Source organism: Labeo rohita, chromosome 3 (genome assembly GCF_022985175.1).
Source record: "Labeo rohita strain BAU-BD-2019 chromosome 3, IGBB_LRoh.1.0, whole genome shotgun sequence".
Lineage (NCBI taxonomy): Eukaryota > Metazoa > Chordata > Actinopteri > Cypriniformes > Cyprinidae > Labeo > Labeo rohita.
In genome coordinates this window covers 7,016,001-7,033,595 of record NC_066871.1, presented here as the reverse complement: position 1 = coordinate 7,033,595, position 17,595 = coordinate 7,016,001, and the positions used below count along the sequence as shown (strand labels likewise).

General features: G+C 38.1%; 1 protein-coding gene across 1 annotated transcript in view; it reads left to right on the top strand.

The window, feature by feature from the left end:
- The first annotated feature begins 12,743 nt into the window (after positions 1–12,743).
- The window catches only part of notch3 (notch receptor 3), a 28,346-nt gene continuing 23,494 nt past the window's right edge, over positions 12,744–17,595 (top strand). Inside the window, 2 exon segments of the mRNA XM_051102605.1 lie at positions 12,744–13,041; positions 14,541–14,607. Of these exon segments, the coding sequence (XP_050958562.1) occupies positions 12,981–13,041; positions 14,541–14,607 (128 nt within the window). The 5' untranslated portion in view covers positions 12,744–12,980.

Here is a 17,595-nt window from a genome sequence, read left to right as displayed (position 1 = left end):
GCCCTCAGGCCAACATGGAATGTCTGCTCGTTCTTGCCTCCTGCTGCTGGAGAAAAAAAAAACAAAGCTAGATTACGCACTTGACCAGCCGAACCAGAAATATGGAGAAAAAGATCACAATAAGCCTTCGCTATACTTCCCGTACTCCACATTATATGTTATTTGTTACATAAAGACACACAGATCCAGAGGTTTGTCTAAACATTGCCAGGAATACTCTAGACCACAAGATACCCTGTTATGAAGACAAACAAGGCTAAGGCAACTATGCTTCTTTGTGTTCACAATATCTCGATGAGTAAATCCCGTCTGGCTTGTTTTGGCAAGCGTATTTTGTGGAGCTGAGAGAAAGAGCCTCTACAATATTCTTCTGTTAAAGATGGCTCTCCTTAAAGCATAAGGTATGCAAGCTATTTCATCACTGCCAGCTCTCCGCTCCTGTTTCACGCTATTACATTCTCCAGCTCTCAAACTGCTTAGGCAGTTTCCTTCCTTAACAATAGGCTTGGGTCAGTTGAATATGATTTAAAGCTAAAGGTCCAATGGAATCCGTGAATAAATTGCTTGCCACCCTCTGCATTTCCTTTTTTTCCCCCTCTCCCTCTCTCTCTGGGATTAATCCCCTCTTGGGCTCAGTAAAGCCAGCCAAGTGGCCAGTCTGTCAGGAACTTCCACTCTGATGAAGTAAAACAGCAGCTGCACCGCAGAGTGTGATAACATCCTGGAGTAAATATTTTGCATAGTCTATGCTCAGTGTTGAACATGAGGAAGAGTGTGGTAGCATTTAAAAATATAACCTGATAACTATTAATGCAGAGGTGATAAATTCTGATGCTGACAGACTATTTGACTTTAGCAAGGTGCACAGTGGGCTTTTGTGGTGGTATCACAGCTTTTGAACCCAAGAAGACAATGCAACAAGTCCACACATCAAAGCAGTAAGTGCTCTGAAAAATGATGAGGCGATACCAAAAAAACTGCATATGGGAGGAAAATTACACCTTTCTACCAAACCTGTTTATATCAGGCTTAACTGATAGATCTCTGCTAGGGAGGTCTTCCAGTGAATTTCTATTACCATGTTTGTAATAATTATACACCTTTTGTAAGGGAGCTCTGCCATCGTGATCTTCTGGCTGATATTATTGCTGTACTCATGCCAATTTGTCGTCCTCTCAGTTTTCCTTACGTTTCAAGGGAAAAAAACACAGATCATAGTTCAGCTAAAGGGGTGTGCTGAGGCAGGCACGTACAGGTGAAGTTGTGGGTGCAGTTTCACTCACCTCTGTGTGGAGGCGTGGGAACCAAAGATCTGCCAGTAGTGCATGAGTAACAAGAGCCTGAGGGAGTGTGGCGTAATCTCAACTACCACTTTTCTTTTCTCTTTTCCTTCGTCACTTACACGCACAAGATACACACATAAACAGAGTGAAGCACTCAATCATTTTAAGATTATCAATCCGTGCTCGAACTTTATGACACTGTCCTTCATTTTTTGCCTCGTTTGCCTTTTAACTCAATAATAGTGGAGTTACACTTGACACTCATGAGATTTTATTTTCTACTACCTTTCCATTACCTTTTGTGCGCAATCACACAAAGGCTATGATTAAGCTAATGCTAGTGGATTAATGTGAATAGAGATGCATGTTGTAAACAGACAAAGTGTGTATAAAAAATGGCAGACAGGCGTGTCATCACCCTAAATCACTTTTATCTGTAATAACCTGCTGGAAGAATGTGCAAATTTATTATGAAGCATAGCCACTGATTAGGTGTTCATAAAAGGCTGTTTGCACCTCAAAACATGAATAAATAAATAAAATAGACATTAGCCCTGTTCTGACGGTACTTGTTTCTCATGTGGTCGTTTGTAAAAATAAATTTACATGGCACCTCAGTGATAAAAACTCATGGATTCAGATGGCGATTTATTCATGGTGGAGAATTTATTTGAGGTCTGCTGCAAATAAAATGTTTTTATTTAGAAATTTATTCTTATTATTATGGCTGCTCTTGACTAAAGATTTTTCTGGTCGACTAGCAGTCATTAATTTTAAGCATTAGTCTACTATTAGTTGTGCGTTTCTTTAAAAAAACCATATTAATCATAATAATGAGCCCTTAATTGCCTACATAGCCTAATAAGCACTTAAGTGCACGCAAAAAAAGCTTGCCACAGCACACCGGCAGATATAATAATTATGAATGTGTCTGGGAAAAACAGCAAGGAGACTGCATTAACGTTTTAATAATCTACTGATAAACTAGCGTTTTCTTTGTTTTTCGGCTTAAGAGATGAAGTCGGCGACACTGACACGTCATCTCCGCCGTTGTGATGCGCCTGTATGCATGTTTCATATGGATTACATAATCTGAGAAAACATTTTTCTATTAAATTGGTTCATTTGAAAGTAGACATTTCACTCTCTATAGATATATTTTTCATGTCTGTAAGTCAAGTATACACAGAGTTTATAAGTTTCACGCTCAAGTTCACAGAGACCGAGAAAGCGCATCCTGTATTCTTTATTTTACAAAACCGCAACGTTTCATCGTTATTGTGAGTGCACACAAATAAACGTAGAGTCTTTACAGATTCAAAAGATGTATTACTTTCATCTGTATGACCAAAAATGACTGAGTATTTTAAGAGCAAGTGACCGCACTGGCGTCTCCATCTGTCATGCAGTGAACGCGCTACTATTCAGCTTTCGCAGTCCACACAGACACTTGAATGGCACACATTTTTCTAGGTTAACATTAGATTGAACGGCCGTGTAAAGTTACTACTACATACGTCTTTCAGATGAAAAGCCATATTTGTGGTCCATGAATGGCCTCCCCGATGTACTATATTACCACATAAACCAGTCATTAACAATCTGTCCGTCACGGACTGTGTGACTTTGCCACTTCCTGTGGAACTAAGCAACTAATACAATTTTGGTCAACCAAGCCTCTTCTCATCAGCTAACAGTTAGTTGACTATTAAAAGGCAGCCCTACTTATTACTGTGTAAAATTTATTAAAAAATGACTTTTTATTATGTAAATTTTATTCTAATTATTCCAAGAAGATTGTATAATATATAAACAGTAATAAATATGCATGCAAATTACAGCAAAGTGCAACAGTCACAATACAGTGTTCAACAGTCAAAAGAATTTAAACTGTGAATTTTGAATAGATTTCTTCTTGTAAACTCAGAGATGTGGATTCAGAAACTAGGAATGTAATAATATCAAAATATTACAATACGATAATATCACAATATGAAGTCCATGATATAATATTTCATTGTGATATTTAAAAAAAAAAAAAAAAAAAAAAAAAGAACTGGGGAAAAAAGGTAAATTTGTGTACATTTTAAAGTTAAATTATTCTATTTAATGCAAAATTAAGAGCTCCAACCCATGTTTTTAACTAAGAAAATTAAGTCAGAAAAAGTCAGTGAACTGACTTGTACCTGAAATTTAAAGGGGACTCAACTCTCCTTTTAGTTGGGACATACTGTCTGTCTAAATTACATTCACACTGGTGTTTTAGGAAGCCAAACACATTAGAATATGACAATAATAAAAATAACAACAACAATGACAGTAATAGCCATATATTGTAAAACAACTGCACTGCAAAATAAATGAAAACAAATATTTTATAGGTATGTTATTTTTGCTTAACACTACAGTAGGTAAATTACAATACTTATTTCCTAATTTCTACACTTAAAAGAAATATTTTGAATTTGGACTGCAGTAAAGTTACCCATTTAAACCACTTACTGTCAACAATCCATACCTCACTTTTAAGCTTTTATTTTGACGGAAATGGCAGTAGAGTTTTTATTTTGAGGGGAAACTCCAGCTTCTGTGAAAACAGACTTACACTACAAATCTAGTGAAATGCTGTAATCAACGGCTTGTGGCTTGTTAAACTCACGGCACATGAAATAAACAAGTTCACTGCATTGACTGTAAACGGAGCCGTTCTGAGGCACGGACAACACCGGATCACAAGTTGATCGCCTCAACAATTTGTGCGCTTCACTTTAAAACGTGCAGTGAAAAAGACTTAATGAAGGGACTAAGCCATATTGCGCTTTCAGTTTTAGTTCGTTTGACAGATAATGTGCCAAAGTATAATGTCCCTAAACATACCTTTTTCAAAATATACTTTTAAAACTACACTTTTCCGCCGGAAGACCTATCGTTTTATATCATCATGTGATCACGATATCACAATAATATCATTACATCCCTAGTGGAAACAGGTTTCCATTCAAATACACTATTTTGTTTAGAGCAAAAACAATATTCCTTAGGTCTAAGACCTAGCTAGTTTTAAATCAGTGTTCTGTATTTTATTACACATTACAATCATACCTCAAACATCCTACAATGACAACAGCTAACCCTTGCACCTAATAAGCTGGCTGACTATTGCCAAATGTGAAAACGCAAAGAACGCAAACAGATTTTGCGATACTAAAGGGGCATATGTAAGTGACTTAAGTGAGTTAAGTACATAAGCCCTGGCCTCCCTAAAGAAGCCAAAAAAGAATGACAATAGATTAGAGATATAATACATATCATAGTCTGGAGTGGGGGCGAATGAGTGCGTGTGGGTGCCGGGGGACAGTGGGCTGGCAGCTGTCGTTGCTGTTCGGGGGCCCACAGGTCCCGGCCTACCTCTAATGACCAGACCAGCTGTCGGAGTTGCGACTGTGGGGATGTGGGGCTGTGCGAGGCGGGGAGGGCATGAGAACTACCACCCCCCTGTCCTGATGGGCGTGTCCCCAGCCTGTCTCCCCTCCTCTGAAAGAGGGTGATTGATGGCGCAGGGTTGACACCAGGCTTGAGGAACAATTGACTCGGGAGGGACGCAGTCTAACAGAGGCCTAGGGTTGCCTCAAACTCTTTTTCTTCTCTTTTTTTCAGAGGCAAATGCAGGATCAATTGAAGTTGTAATTCAGTCATTTTTCTCAATATGTCTCTTTCTGACATTTTCGGTTGAACATATGCCACTCTTAACACCCTTCAAAGACCTTTTAACCAGTGCCAAGGGAACGAGACATTCCATCACTTATTTGTTTAGCGATTATTTGTCAGATTAGTCAAATGCGGTCTCCTTCGTGACGACCGACTAAATCACCAGACATTCCACCAGTCTCCGTGCACATAAACGCCACTGCAGCTCAAACCCAGCAGCCCTGTAGGCGGGATTCAGCAATTCAACCTCTGGATGGAAGGGCAGTAAGACGAGCAACAGTGTAGCCTCAGGCGTACGATGGGTTATCTGTGGGTATCGGCATTTGAGCTTCAGCTCCGGGGCCTTTAAGACAGCCCCTGACCCCGAGCACTAAACCTCAGGACCCTCTCAGGAGCCCTTTTCAACAAGTCGCCAGTACCTCCTGTCCTCCAGTCAGATTTACAGCCCTAGGGAGGAGGCAGACACGGAGGGGGCACTGTCCTGCAGCTGTCCACGGCAGACTTAAGCAGTTATTTCACACGAAAACACAGCAATGGCATTCAGAATTGCACCAGCTGGCTCTCGTCCAGCCCTCATCTGAAATATAGCTCCTGACACCGAGCAGCGAGCATTTGCACACTCAACTAGTTACTGCACACAAACACGGACGTCAGTAAACGACACTGCGAACAGATTCTGATGGGCTGACGACTTGTTAAAAGGGACCGGGCCGTTTGCACTGGAGATGGGACACCGTTGCACTTTCTCATGGCTGAGAAATTCTGGGTTTGGACCCCTGAGACCAGCAATTAAACCCACCAACTGGACACGAACCACTTCTGCCTTGATCCAGCACAATCAAGGAGGAGAAAAAACAGAACATGAGATTGAGCGGGAAACGCGCCAAAGAATAAATGAACCCTTGATCCCTAAACATAAACATTCCTTCGCTCCCACACATATGCACACTGTAGCACAGCAGCACAGTTTCACACAACTTAATAATAATTTAGCGAGCTGGTGTGAAAATCAAACACCTTGTCCCACAATGCAGGCAGTGATCTATCGCTCACTTATTTGCCCAGGATAACAACCTCTTTGTGTAATGCGTGTTGTGTGTGTGAATTTGAGAGAGGAAAGTGGGGGAACGTGCTACGAGGGGTCAAACTGAGGAGACTGCTCGCCAAGCGACTAGCTGTGTTTTACGTCATAATAAAAATTGATTTATTTCCCAAACGCTGAGCTTGAAATAGCACAGCAAATTGTTGTACTCTTTATATATCCTATGTTTTTTTACATTATTTTGTGGGAACAACACAAAACGACAGTTTGAAACTACTGTATTTTGGCATCAACATAGGAAAATATAACAATGCTGTGGGGTCTGTGGTTTGTGGGCTTTCTCTGAATTAGGGTTTTTAAAAAGTTTTGTATTTATGACTTTTGAGGCTTCGTATTTATCTCTTTGGGAAATGCAGAGGTGTAACTGGTAGATATTCCTCATTTTCCATGCTTACCAGGACAACTACATTTCTTATCATGCAAGGAACAGAGAGAGTTCAGAAGGTAGGTGTGAGAATGTCTAACCATGGAGGAAAAACCAGGAAATGATTAGAGTCAGAAAATGGTGACATCATTGCTACAACCATAAATGGACATGCCCAAACCTTTACCTCAGCTTCTCTTCACAGGCCAGGAAAATTTAAAATACAAACAGAGATGTCCAAAACAAAATTACACTAAAACCACAAGCAGTTATACAATCGCCGAACCTTGATCATGGAGAGAGCACAAGCTAAGGTAATAAAGACAGTGATCACAAAAGCAACTCTTCGATTGGCCATGACGTTTCTTAGTAGGGGGTCTGCGTTGCTGATTGGCCATGACGAGTTTTGTGGTGGGGGCTCTAATCCTCTCCACACTCTCTGCAGGCGCTCAGTGGAGTTTTCCCACATAAATCACACTGCACTCAGGTGGTAAAATCATTATTGTCTTTTCAGGCCTCATAGCTTGCTAGCACTTAAAGGCCAAGTAGTATGCTAGCACAAATAGTTCACATACAACCTCTTCTTGCTGAAAGGGTAGGCCGCATTTAAACAGTCACAGTTCATGCAACCTGTTATCACTCAAGGCTAAGTATACTGTGTAGTAGTCACTAAAAAGCCTGACGCTACAGCTTTGCAACACAAATGTTCTAGTCTTGTTTCATACATTTAGACATACATATGGCTAACACCAAAGGCACAATGCATACTAGTAAAATAATATAAGCTAATACACTTTTCATGTTATTGGTCTCAAACAATGTTAGGGAATAAACAGACATGTAACGGCGTTACGTAATTTAATTATAAAATGCAATTGTAAGCCATTACAGTTACTGAGAAAAAAAAGTGTAATTAAAGTACAGGTACTTATGAAAATTAATGATTACAAAGGGGTTACATCGAAATATATGTTGAATAATATTCATTTGTTGCTTTGCCTTTATAAGGCCTTTTAGTAATGTGATGCTATTCTGATGCTTTTGATTGGTTCTCTTGTTTGATTTGCAGTGCACCACATCTGTCAATTATATCAATCCACATTGCCACTGAAAGCTTTGGGCTACAACCTGTCATAGAGTTGGTTAACTGATTAATATAATAGTTGAAAATATTCATTAGAAATGTAGAAAAGTTATCATGAAGTAATTAAATATAATTAGCTACATTAATAAAGTAACTGAAATAGTTACACTACTTGTAACAATTTAAATATCTGTAACCGATTACATATTTCCAAAGTAACCTTCCTAACACTGGTCTCAAATGCCCAAATCTATCAGCAAGACTATATAATAAGAAAAGTTTTAAAGCTGCAGTATGCATTTACAGTTGAAGTCAAAAGTTTACATACACCTTGCAGAATCTGCAAAATGTTAACTATTTTACCAAAATAAGAAGGATCACACAAAATGCATGTTATTTTTTATTTAGTACTGAACTGAATAAGAAAACACAATACATTAAGAGCCAGCGGTGTAAACCTTTGAACAGAATGAAGATGTGTATATTTTTCTTATTTTGCCTAAATATCATATTTTTTCATTTAGTACTGCCCTTCAGAAGCTACAGAATATACATACTTGTTTCCCAGAAGACAAAATAAGTTGAATTTACCCTGATCTTCAAATTCTAAAAGTTTTCACACCCCAGTTCCTAAAGCATCATGTTTCCTTCTGAAGCATCAATGAGTGTTTGAACCTTCTGTAATAGTTGCATATGAGTCCCCTAGTTGTCCTCAAAAATCATACAGTCATTATTGAAAAGAGTTCAAATATACAAAAATGCTGGAAAACCAAATAAATTGTGGAACCTGAAGGATTTTTTTTTGAAGAACAGCAGACAGTTTAACTGTTCAGGACAAACAAGGGACTCATGAACAACTATCACTTAAAAAAAAACAGCTGTGGATCATTCAGGTAACAACACAGCATTAATTATTAAGTATATGTATGGGGTACTTTTGAACAGGTAATTTTTATAAATTCAACAATTATTTTCTCTTTTGGACTATAAGCAAACGTCTTTTATGTGAAATATCTTATTCAGGTCAGTACTAAATAAAAAAAACACGCATTTTGTATGCTGCCTATTATTTTGGTAAAATAATGAACATTTTGCAGATTCTGCAGGCAAATGCATATTAAAATATCTTTTTACTGTTGAATCTCAATGTCCAAAACAGCTTTGAAGGGGCAGATCAGCCAAAAATGAAAATCCTGTCAAAAACAGTTTCTGAACAGTTTCACCAAACAGTCTCTGGTCCCCACTGACTTCTTTTAATTTTCTTTCATACATAAGAAGTCATTGGGGACCAGTAACTGTTCAAAACCATATTCTTCAAAATATCATCTTTTGTGTTCAGCATGAGAAAAAAAGGACTGGAACAACCTGTGGGTGAGTAATTGATTTTCTGGGTGAACCATTTCTAAAAGTATGCAATTTGCATGTGGCACTTTCAAAACTCTACAACACTAGCGTAACCAGACATTTTTTGTTTAGGAAAACACTGTGTGACACAGACCTCCCTAAGACTTCCTAAGAAGATTTTCAATAGTCAATTCAGAACCAAAAAATCGTTTAACAGGATGGGTGAGTTTTGATATTAATTATGTAAGCCATTCTGCTTCACTATTAACCTTCCTCTTCTTGATAAATTCAAATTAGGTTTTGCAGTTTTTATTGCCTTCTTACACTGCTAATTACCCCAATACCCCCAATTTTTAAGACTTACTTGTATGTATCAGTGTGTAGTTATCAGCAATTCTCCTGGGATGTTTGGGATGGGGGGTTAAGTGGGTGAAGAGAGAGGAAAAGGGACGTTTGGCTTTGCTTCCCACAGGGTGGTCCACCTTCACAAAGTAGATTCACCATCCCACTTTCATTTAGAACAAGGCAAACATACAGTACCATTCAATCTGCACAAAGAATAGAAAAAAGTATAACAACAAAAAAAAACACAGACTGGATTACAAAGCACTACTACGTCACAATAGTTCTCAAATATGTGGTGATGTTTGATGCACATCAATACATTAAGTCAGTCTCTACAGCTGAGCAAATGACAGCTGTTAACATGGAATTACTTAGTGGAAATACCACATCAATGGGATGTTTAACTAATCAGAATTTAGGAAAATGACCTCTACTTTTAACCATGCACCCAGGTGCCGAAAACAAGCGTGAGACCATGTTTTGCCTTCACCGGCAGTAACTAGGGTAGTAAATCACAGTGTCCGTCACCTTCTTGTTTGTCTGATGTTGGAACCTCTCAGCGCTTTGCGAGAAACTCATCACCTTTCTTTCCCTTCATTGTCACTTTCCTTTCTAAAAATACACACGTCTGCAGTTTCACATACTGCTGACATAAATCAACAAATAGTATAGTGTGCCCCTTAACGTAAAATACAAAATGCTCATTAAAACTCATGTTTATAATATGCAAAATGCTTAATATAATCTTTTTTAACATGGAGACATATTAATCGCCTGAGGTGCACATATGAATCATTAAGCCAAGCTTAATTAGACTAAATATTCTCATCACAAACAAGATGTTTTGAAATGTTACAGTATGCATTTTGCGGTTCAACGGGTTCCTTCGAAACAGGTTTTTACTGCTGCAGAAAACCATTAATCAGAGCTCATCGTGATTTTCTCTCCTATTTGAACTACAACAAACTCAGATTACACTTTCTCTCTGTCATTGGAGCACTGTCACAACAGAGCCATTTATATGGATCTTTGCCAAGTCATCTGCCAGCCGTAACCACAGTGTGACAGACAGACAAAAAATATTGCCTCCCATTCACTACTGCGAGCGTGGATAGTGTGCATGAATTAACCTCGTGCACAACAAAACAATAAACAAAACGGCGTCCCGAAACGCGGCGGGTGAGAACGCCTCCTGTTACCACTCCAAATCCACAAGTACTCAAAATGACATCTCAAAGAAGCTACATCAGACAACTGTTGCTTAACATTCTCCAATTATCTAGCACAACCAGAAGAGAGTCCAGATAATGTGGAGTACACACTCAATGAAATATAAATAATCTAGAAGAGTGGGATTAAAAATAGTAGAGAGTGAAAAGTGGTGAAACCAAATTGAATTAACTAATCAGGTAGCTAAAGCACAACAATAAGAGCAGGTGTTTACGTTATGGTTTCTAGTGAATTGTGGCAGGTGATGTATTCCATTTCTCTGTTTGAAAACATTTTGCAAGCCTATTGCTTGACCATTTCCAATACCGTCAAATGCAGGCGCACCAACCATTTGAAATTGATACTATTTATTTTATTTAATAAATATAAAAAAAATAAATAAATAAATAAACCATATAAACATTTAGATTACAATGTGCGACATACACAGTATAAAAATTTGATTTTGCTACTATTTATTTTATTTAAACAAATCTAAAAAAAAAAAGTAAAATTAAAATATAAACCATATAAACATTTACATTACACTGTATAAAAATTTGATTTTGATACTATTTATTTTATTTAAATAAATCTAAAAAAAAAATTTAAATATAAACCCTATAAACATTTACATTATGTGCAACATACAGTATAAAAAATGGATATAATTGAAATCAAATTTAATTTGTTAGTAAAATATTGTTTTGTTTTGTTTTTTTGTTGTTGTTTTTTTAAGTAACTTTAAGTGACTTGACAGCAAAAGCTATCTGAATTTAAATTTATGAGAAATATGCATGCACAGCTACATATCTAATATTAACCAAAACTGATAAAGGAAGAAAGTCTCTAACATAGGTAAATAATGGATGGTACGAACTATTAGTTTTCAGAAATAACATCTGATAAATGCATATTAGTTTTAGGCCAAATATGTTTGCTAAACAGTTCAGAAAACAATCAATCATTGAATCTCTGGGTTGATTTTGGCAGTAAATATAACTTGTTGGTGCTAGACAGGCCAATATAAGCCTTTGTACTTATCCAAAATGATGTCGTTCTCTCTAACAAACTTATTTGTTGTGAGCTGTTAGACTCCATACACATTGCTTGCACTAATTTATTCAGTGATAGATTGGGGGGGACACCACATCCCTAAATGTTAGTGTTTTGCCCCCTCCCCCTCCCGCACCCCCTGCAGAGAGAAACTGTGTCATAATGCAGTAGCCCTTTTCTCATTCAAATCACTGCCATTGTCTCTGTAAGCAACCAGCTCTGCTATGTGCCACAGAACAACTGAGGCTCTATATGTTGCAGAAAATGAGTACACCAGGGCAGGGTGTAGTGAAGAAGCTTCAATGAACATCCATGCTGCTTTGCGAGAAATGAGGGAGGGCAACGTCTGCTCTCATTTCCATCTAACAAACACAATTCATATTCTTCAGCACAATATCGAATGTAAATACACATACAATTGACCATACACATACATGGTGTAAGAGACTGCAAGGCCCCTTGTATGGTTAAATCAGACATTGCTCAAAGACTGTTTTATCTTAATCTAAACATTCGAGTATTTAAAAGTATTTATTCTATTTAAATATATAAATATAACATTTCATAATGCTAGTGTACAATTTTGGATAAGTTGCTATGCTTAGCAGTGAGTCTAATTAGCTCTTAGCATGGTTTTTAGTTTTAACATATGTTAATGATACAGTTTATTTCCTTTAAGTATTATTCTTGTTTTTTTTTTAATTGTTTCAGTATACTCTTTAAATAAACATTATGCTTGTCGGTAACCAGTGATTCTTGACAAATAAAAAATCATGTTAGCCTACTAGGCCAAACAGACAGCTAATTCACCTCAGATTTGTTGTCTGCACTTACACTCCGAAAACATTATTAGTTTGCCTTATATTTTCATTTTATTTTAGAAAATAAATACATGATTTCAATCGACTGTTCTTAAACTTAATATGACTCATTGCTTTGCCTTCTCCTTACGGTTCACTAACATCACATTTGTCTTCACACATTAAACTTTATTACCTTTAAACATTTCATTAGTTTACCTGTTGATTTGTGAGGTAAACAAACAGCAAACCTGCTCTCGTTTAAGTTTTAAACTTCTACACAGCTTATTTTCGTTCGGATTCATTTCCAATTCTTTGACGAACCTGCACTATTCAGTTCAGCGGAAGGACAAACAACATCTTTGAGTGCGAAAAGGCTTGAGAAGGGGGCGGAGTGATACGAAGTCTGGCGGTGGACTCGGATCCGAAGTGAAGTGGAGAAACTTTTTCAAAAGTTCCTGGAGGTGTTTCGAGACGCACGGCAGCCGAGACCGAGCTGCAGAGGAAATACGGAATTGGACTATATCGAAAACGCTCAATTTCTATGAACTTCACTCAAGTGAACTTTATGACGCTACTTCATCTTAATGTGATTCCTTGGAACTTTATTCACCGTGTCATTTTTTAAAGGATGTATAATTGCTAACATTTCAAAAAAAAGGAATAGGATCGAGTTTCCACAGAAATGGGGAAATACAGTCTTTGGATATTTCTGTCAATTTTATATCTTGTGCAAAACAGCGAAGGTAAGATGACTGATGCTTTTCTCTCATTTTTTGTCTGGATCGAACTGATTTATATGACACTGTGTGGACGTATAACCTGTTACATTAGAACCAAAGAAGGAACATAAAACATCACGACCCATGATTTATTAATGTTCTTTTATGCGGTTCAGAATCATGACATTTTGCGGCTTTGCCCATGGCTTTTTTTAAAGTTAGGTGCAGGATATGTCATTAATACTCTGTTTTCATAAACGTGTTTGTTTTAGTCCATCACTGGGTCAAGATGCATTAATGTGAAGCTTTAAGTTTTTATAACAAACCAATGCCGCATAATGATGTTAAGATCACTGCAGAACATTATGCACGAATTATTCACTGCTGATGGGATTTAAAGTGTGAATTCACACATGAGGACACATTTTCTTTGTTGACGAGGAACGTTGCATTTGCAACTTATTTATTGTGGTGTAACTTTTACGAGTTATTCTACATAGCATTATTAATTTTAGAGGGCATTCCTATTACATGGGTCTGTGTGTATTTTGTCCTTGTCTGAACCGTGAGAAAGTAACAAAGTAAATGTCCGCTTCGCTGCACTGGTAGTAAACGACCCATCAGCGTGCATGGTAATTTAGATTGTCATCAGGGTTCTACTGTTAAATCACTGCACTAGGTTATATCTGATTTACTTTAGTCTGCGTTTTGATATGGTGTTTTTCTATCCTCGAATATTATTAATGGAAACATAAATGATTTTATGGGATTTCTCGTACACGAAGCGGCTTGATCCTTTATTGTGCCGGTGTCTTTTACATACAAAGAACAAACCAACAATTGAACTGTCTCTTCTTTCTTTTCTTCTTCTTCTTGGGTATTAAGCTGGGGTAATGGGCAAAAAATGCCGAGATTTGTTTTTTTTTCTCCACATCGTTGTTTGAGCTGAAATGCCAGTTTACCCACAACGGACTGAGATTTCCCTTGTTCTGGTTGTGAGTTCAATCAGTTAGTCGTAATAATTAAAATTCTAAAGAAAATACAAACCTATATTCTGAAAAAAAAAATGAATCTGGAACATGCGCTTGACTTTCAACCACCAACAGGACGTAATCAACAGGTCTTCATAGCCAACAGTTACAGATAAATCGATAAAATACTACTGCCTTAATGAAGTATTAGAATATTATCGGGAATCAGACGTCTTCTGTTGCTTCTTATTTGATAAGAGTTCACGTGCTGAATTCTATTGTCATTCAAACAAAGCGGTTGTCTGAGCGAAAGGATCTGAATGTTATCTCACCGCACACTCACAGATAAGACGCAATGTATATTTACAGAAAAGTAAACAAACTTAAAGTTTTTTTTAGGGAGGGACTGTTTGTATCTAAAAATAAGCGGGATGTGCGTGTTGTAAATATGTAAAAAGTAGTATTTCGTGATTTTTGAATAGAAAAGGGTGTTTGATTCTATCGTTTCAATATTAAGTGGTCTCTGCCTCATTGTGCCTTCTCTTTCCACAGGACTGCGCTGCGTGGATACACAAAGGCCGTGCGAAAATGGAGGAATGTGTATCGATTCAAGATGCTTGTAAGCTCACAGTTGTCATTTTATTGCAAATACACTTTTATTCTATACAAACTCAGAATCGTGTGCGAAAATCACCTAGTCCTTTTATTGAACAATATTCACAGTTGTGTGCTCTCAACAGGTTAACTGGATGACTGTTGCTATTGCTGTTATTCAGCCTTGGTTATCAGTTTCACACAGTGTGGAAAAAGTAACTGGAGTGTAGCAAAAAAAAAAAAAAACTATGTTTTAATGTTTCAAAAAAAAAAAAAAGTTTTAGTAGAATCTGAATCATTCACCTGATTCTATGACTCATATTTTATTCAAGTTGGACCATATAATTTCGTGCAATAAATGCACTCAGCCGCACTACACCTGTCCACAATATATCAGCCACATAAAATATTTAATTGAACGTCTGATAGTGAGTCAATGTGAGCTTTTTTCGCTCATGCCAAGTAGTGTTCCAAATGCGTAGCGTTCCTTCACACAGTCTTTGTCTTCATTGCTTATGCTAATACAAAGTGATTGTTATCACATGAAAGCCTGGGGCTGTTGTTTTATGTTTCCCGCCTGATTTGGAAAACTGTGTCTGTGCACTCTAGCTTCCATTCATGGTGATTAGTGTTTTTTTTCCAGGAGGCACTAGTATGTGGGAACCACTTTCAGTGGTTGTATGTAATGGCCAAATCAATAGGGTGTTAAACTAAAAGCAATACGTTTTATGTTTGGTACGTGTATCTCTACAGATGAATGGTTGTAAGAAGCAGGAAACTGTTTTGTAGTCATTATTTGCATTCGTCATGTTTATTACTTAATGGTATGTGACCACTCCTTCACCTTAACTTAAAACAAAAAATCCCAACCCCAAGTAAAACTCCCCCCACTGCACTAGTGTTTTCTCTAAGAGAACTGTTTTATACAATTCATATAGCTTGTTAGTGTTAAGTTTTCTTTATGAGAACACTTTGGTTGTTTAATATCCGTAAGATACTCCTGTTTTGTGCCTTTAAGGCATAATCTACCTACTTAAATCACCCAGCCATTAACCAAAGAATCTCATACCCCCAGGCAAGTTGTTATTGCCTGCTCACTGGCCAGGTATCCTAGATGAAGTCTCATTGTACTTTAAACCTGAAATTTTAATGCAAACGCACACCAGAGGTGATTGGTTGTGGAAGTGGGAGTTAAATCCTAACTGACTGCTAATTGTTGAGGTAGACTGAAGCGTTTTAGTGGTAGGGCAAAGCTAATAGTCACTGAATTGTTTCTTGAACCTTTGTGCATATATATAATTCTCATAAAACTCCAAAGTCAGATAAATATGGCAAGGTGGCATTCAAATGCCTTGTGTGTCAGTGTATCAGTCTTTAATCATTACCTAGCACACTTCAAGCCAAGTTATGAACACGGTGTGTTAGTAAATGTGTAATGGTGTTAAATAGTGCTTTGTTCTTTGCTGCTCTACTCATTCCAGAGATTAGAAATTTTGTTGACAGCATATACGTTATGACATTTTACATTTTAAAGAGGTAAATGTTATTGTATGTGTGTAAAGAGCAGTTGTGTTGGTGTCAGCAGGTGGTATTTTTCAAGTGAAAAGGATTTTTTTTTTTAAAAAAAAAGGAGGACAGTAAATGTCATGCCACACAACACGGTAATACAACCATCTGAAATGGCCAGCCACAAGAGAGTGGCCCAACCAGTCCTTGAGCTATGGGGACAGTAGTCCCACTCCAGCCCCCTCCCTGGAGAACCTGATGAAACCAGAGATCCAAAACAACAGAAAGGAACCTTTATTCCTCCAGATACCAACCTGTAACCCAGCCCTGCTGGAGAGACCAGAGAAAGTAGAAGGAGGAGGACTAGAGAAGAAAGGGCATATGAGAGTGAGCGAACAACAGAGAAAAGAGTGGATAATGGCACTTTTAGCAAACAGGGGCAAAGGTTGAACTAGACGTAGTAAGGACTACTGGTTGGGCCTCGGAATTTCACAAGAATGCCGAATGTTGAAATCTGGTCTGTGAGAAAAACCTTGGCAACAAATCCTCCACCTGTTCCTCTCCATGACATGTTTTCTTTCCTTACAATGAGAGCTGATGTGCCCGGAGGAAGTTGATTATCCTATTTATTGTAGTGTGCTTGTTGCAAGAGAGCTCTCTGGTGACTGTAATATTATGCGAATATGCCCCTTAGGACTGTAAATGTTACCGGCTCAGTTATAAGCCTGTTATGTTGGCTGTTGTTCTACCAGGGTCTGGTTGAGGCCTAGTTCTTGTCTGGCTCCTATGTCATTTCATGGTCCCCTGCGCTGAGAGCTTCAGTGGCTGGTGCAGTCCATGACAGATTACAGAAGTAATCCCTCTCTAACTCTCTCCACTGAGTGCTTCTTCACAATGGGCCACAGTCCAATGCTTCTTGGGCTACTTTCATGAGTTGCCACAGGGTTAACATCTGGACTGTTCAGATGTCACTTTATTGTAGCCCAGGTGTGTAAAGCTCATTCATATAATCCCTGTGACAACTGTTTATGTATTTGCAAAACTGACTGACATGGTGGTGACATCAAGGGATAAAGTCAGGGTATCTTGGGGTATAAATTCTGGCCCTGCTATGGTGTGTCGCTCTTTGAATCACTCATCCATAGGAAATGCAATGCATGGAATGACAGCAGGCTTGTTGTGAAGAGTCCAGGAATGTCACTCTAGGTGAAGAGTCAGGAAGCTCTGTTAAAGTGTCTCTAATCTCATCCCCCCAGTGTGGAGAGCGTGCAAGCAAGTGCAGCCACGGTGTGGGATAAAGTCTCGACTGAAGCAAAGAGATAATTAGGCAGATTGTGAGAGTGTCATTCAGAGAGGGTCCAGCTGGAAGAATAAGGAGGGGGTGGGGATGTGTGTTGGAGAAAGGGGGTTGTGCTGGGGTGTAGAGGGACAGCTGGTGGATGTTGTGATGGTAATCCAGTGAAGTCAGACCCTTACAAAGGGGGAGCGGAGGGCCAGGTGCTGCCAT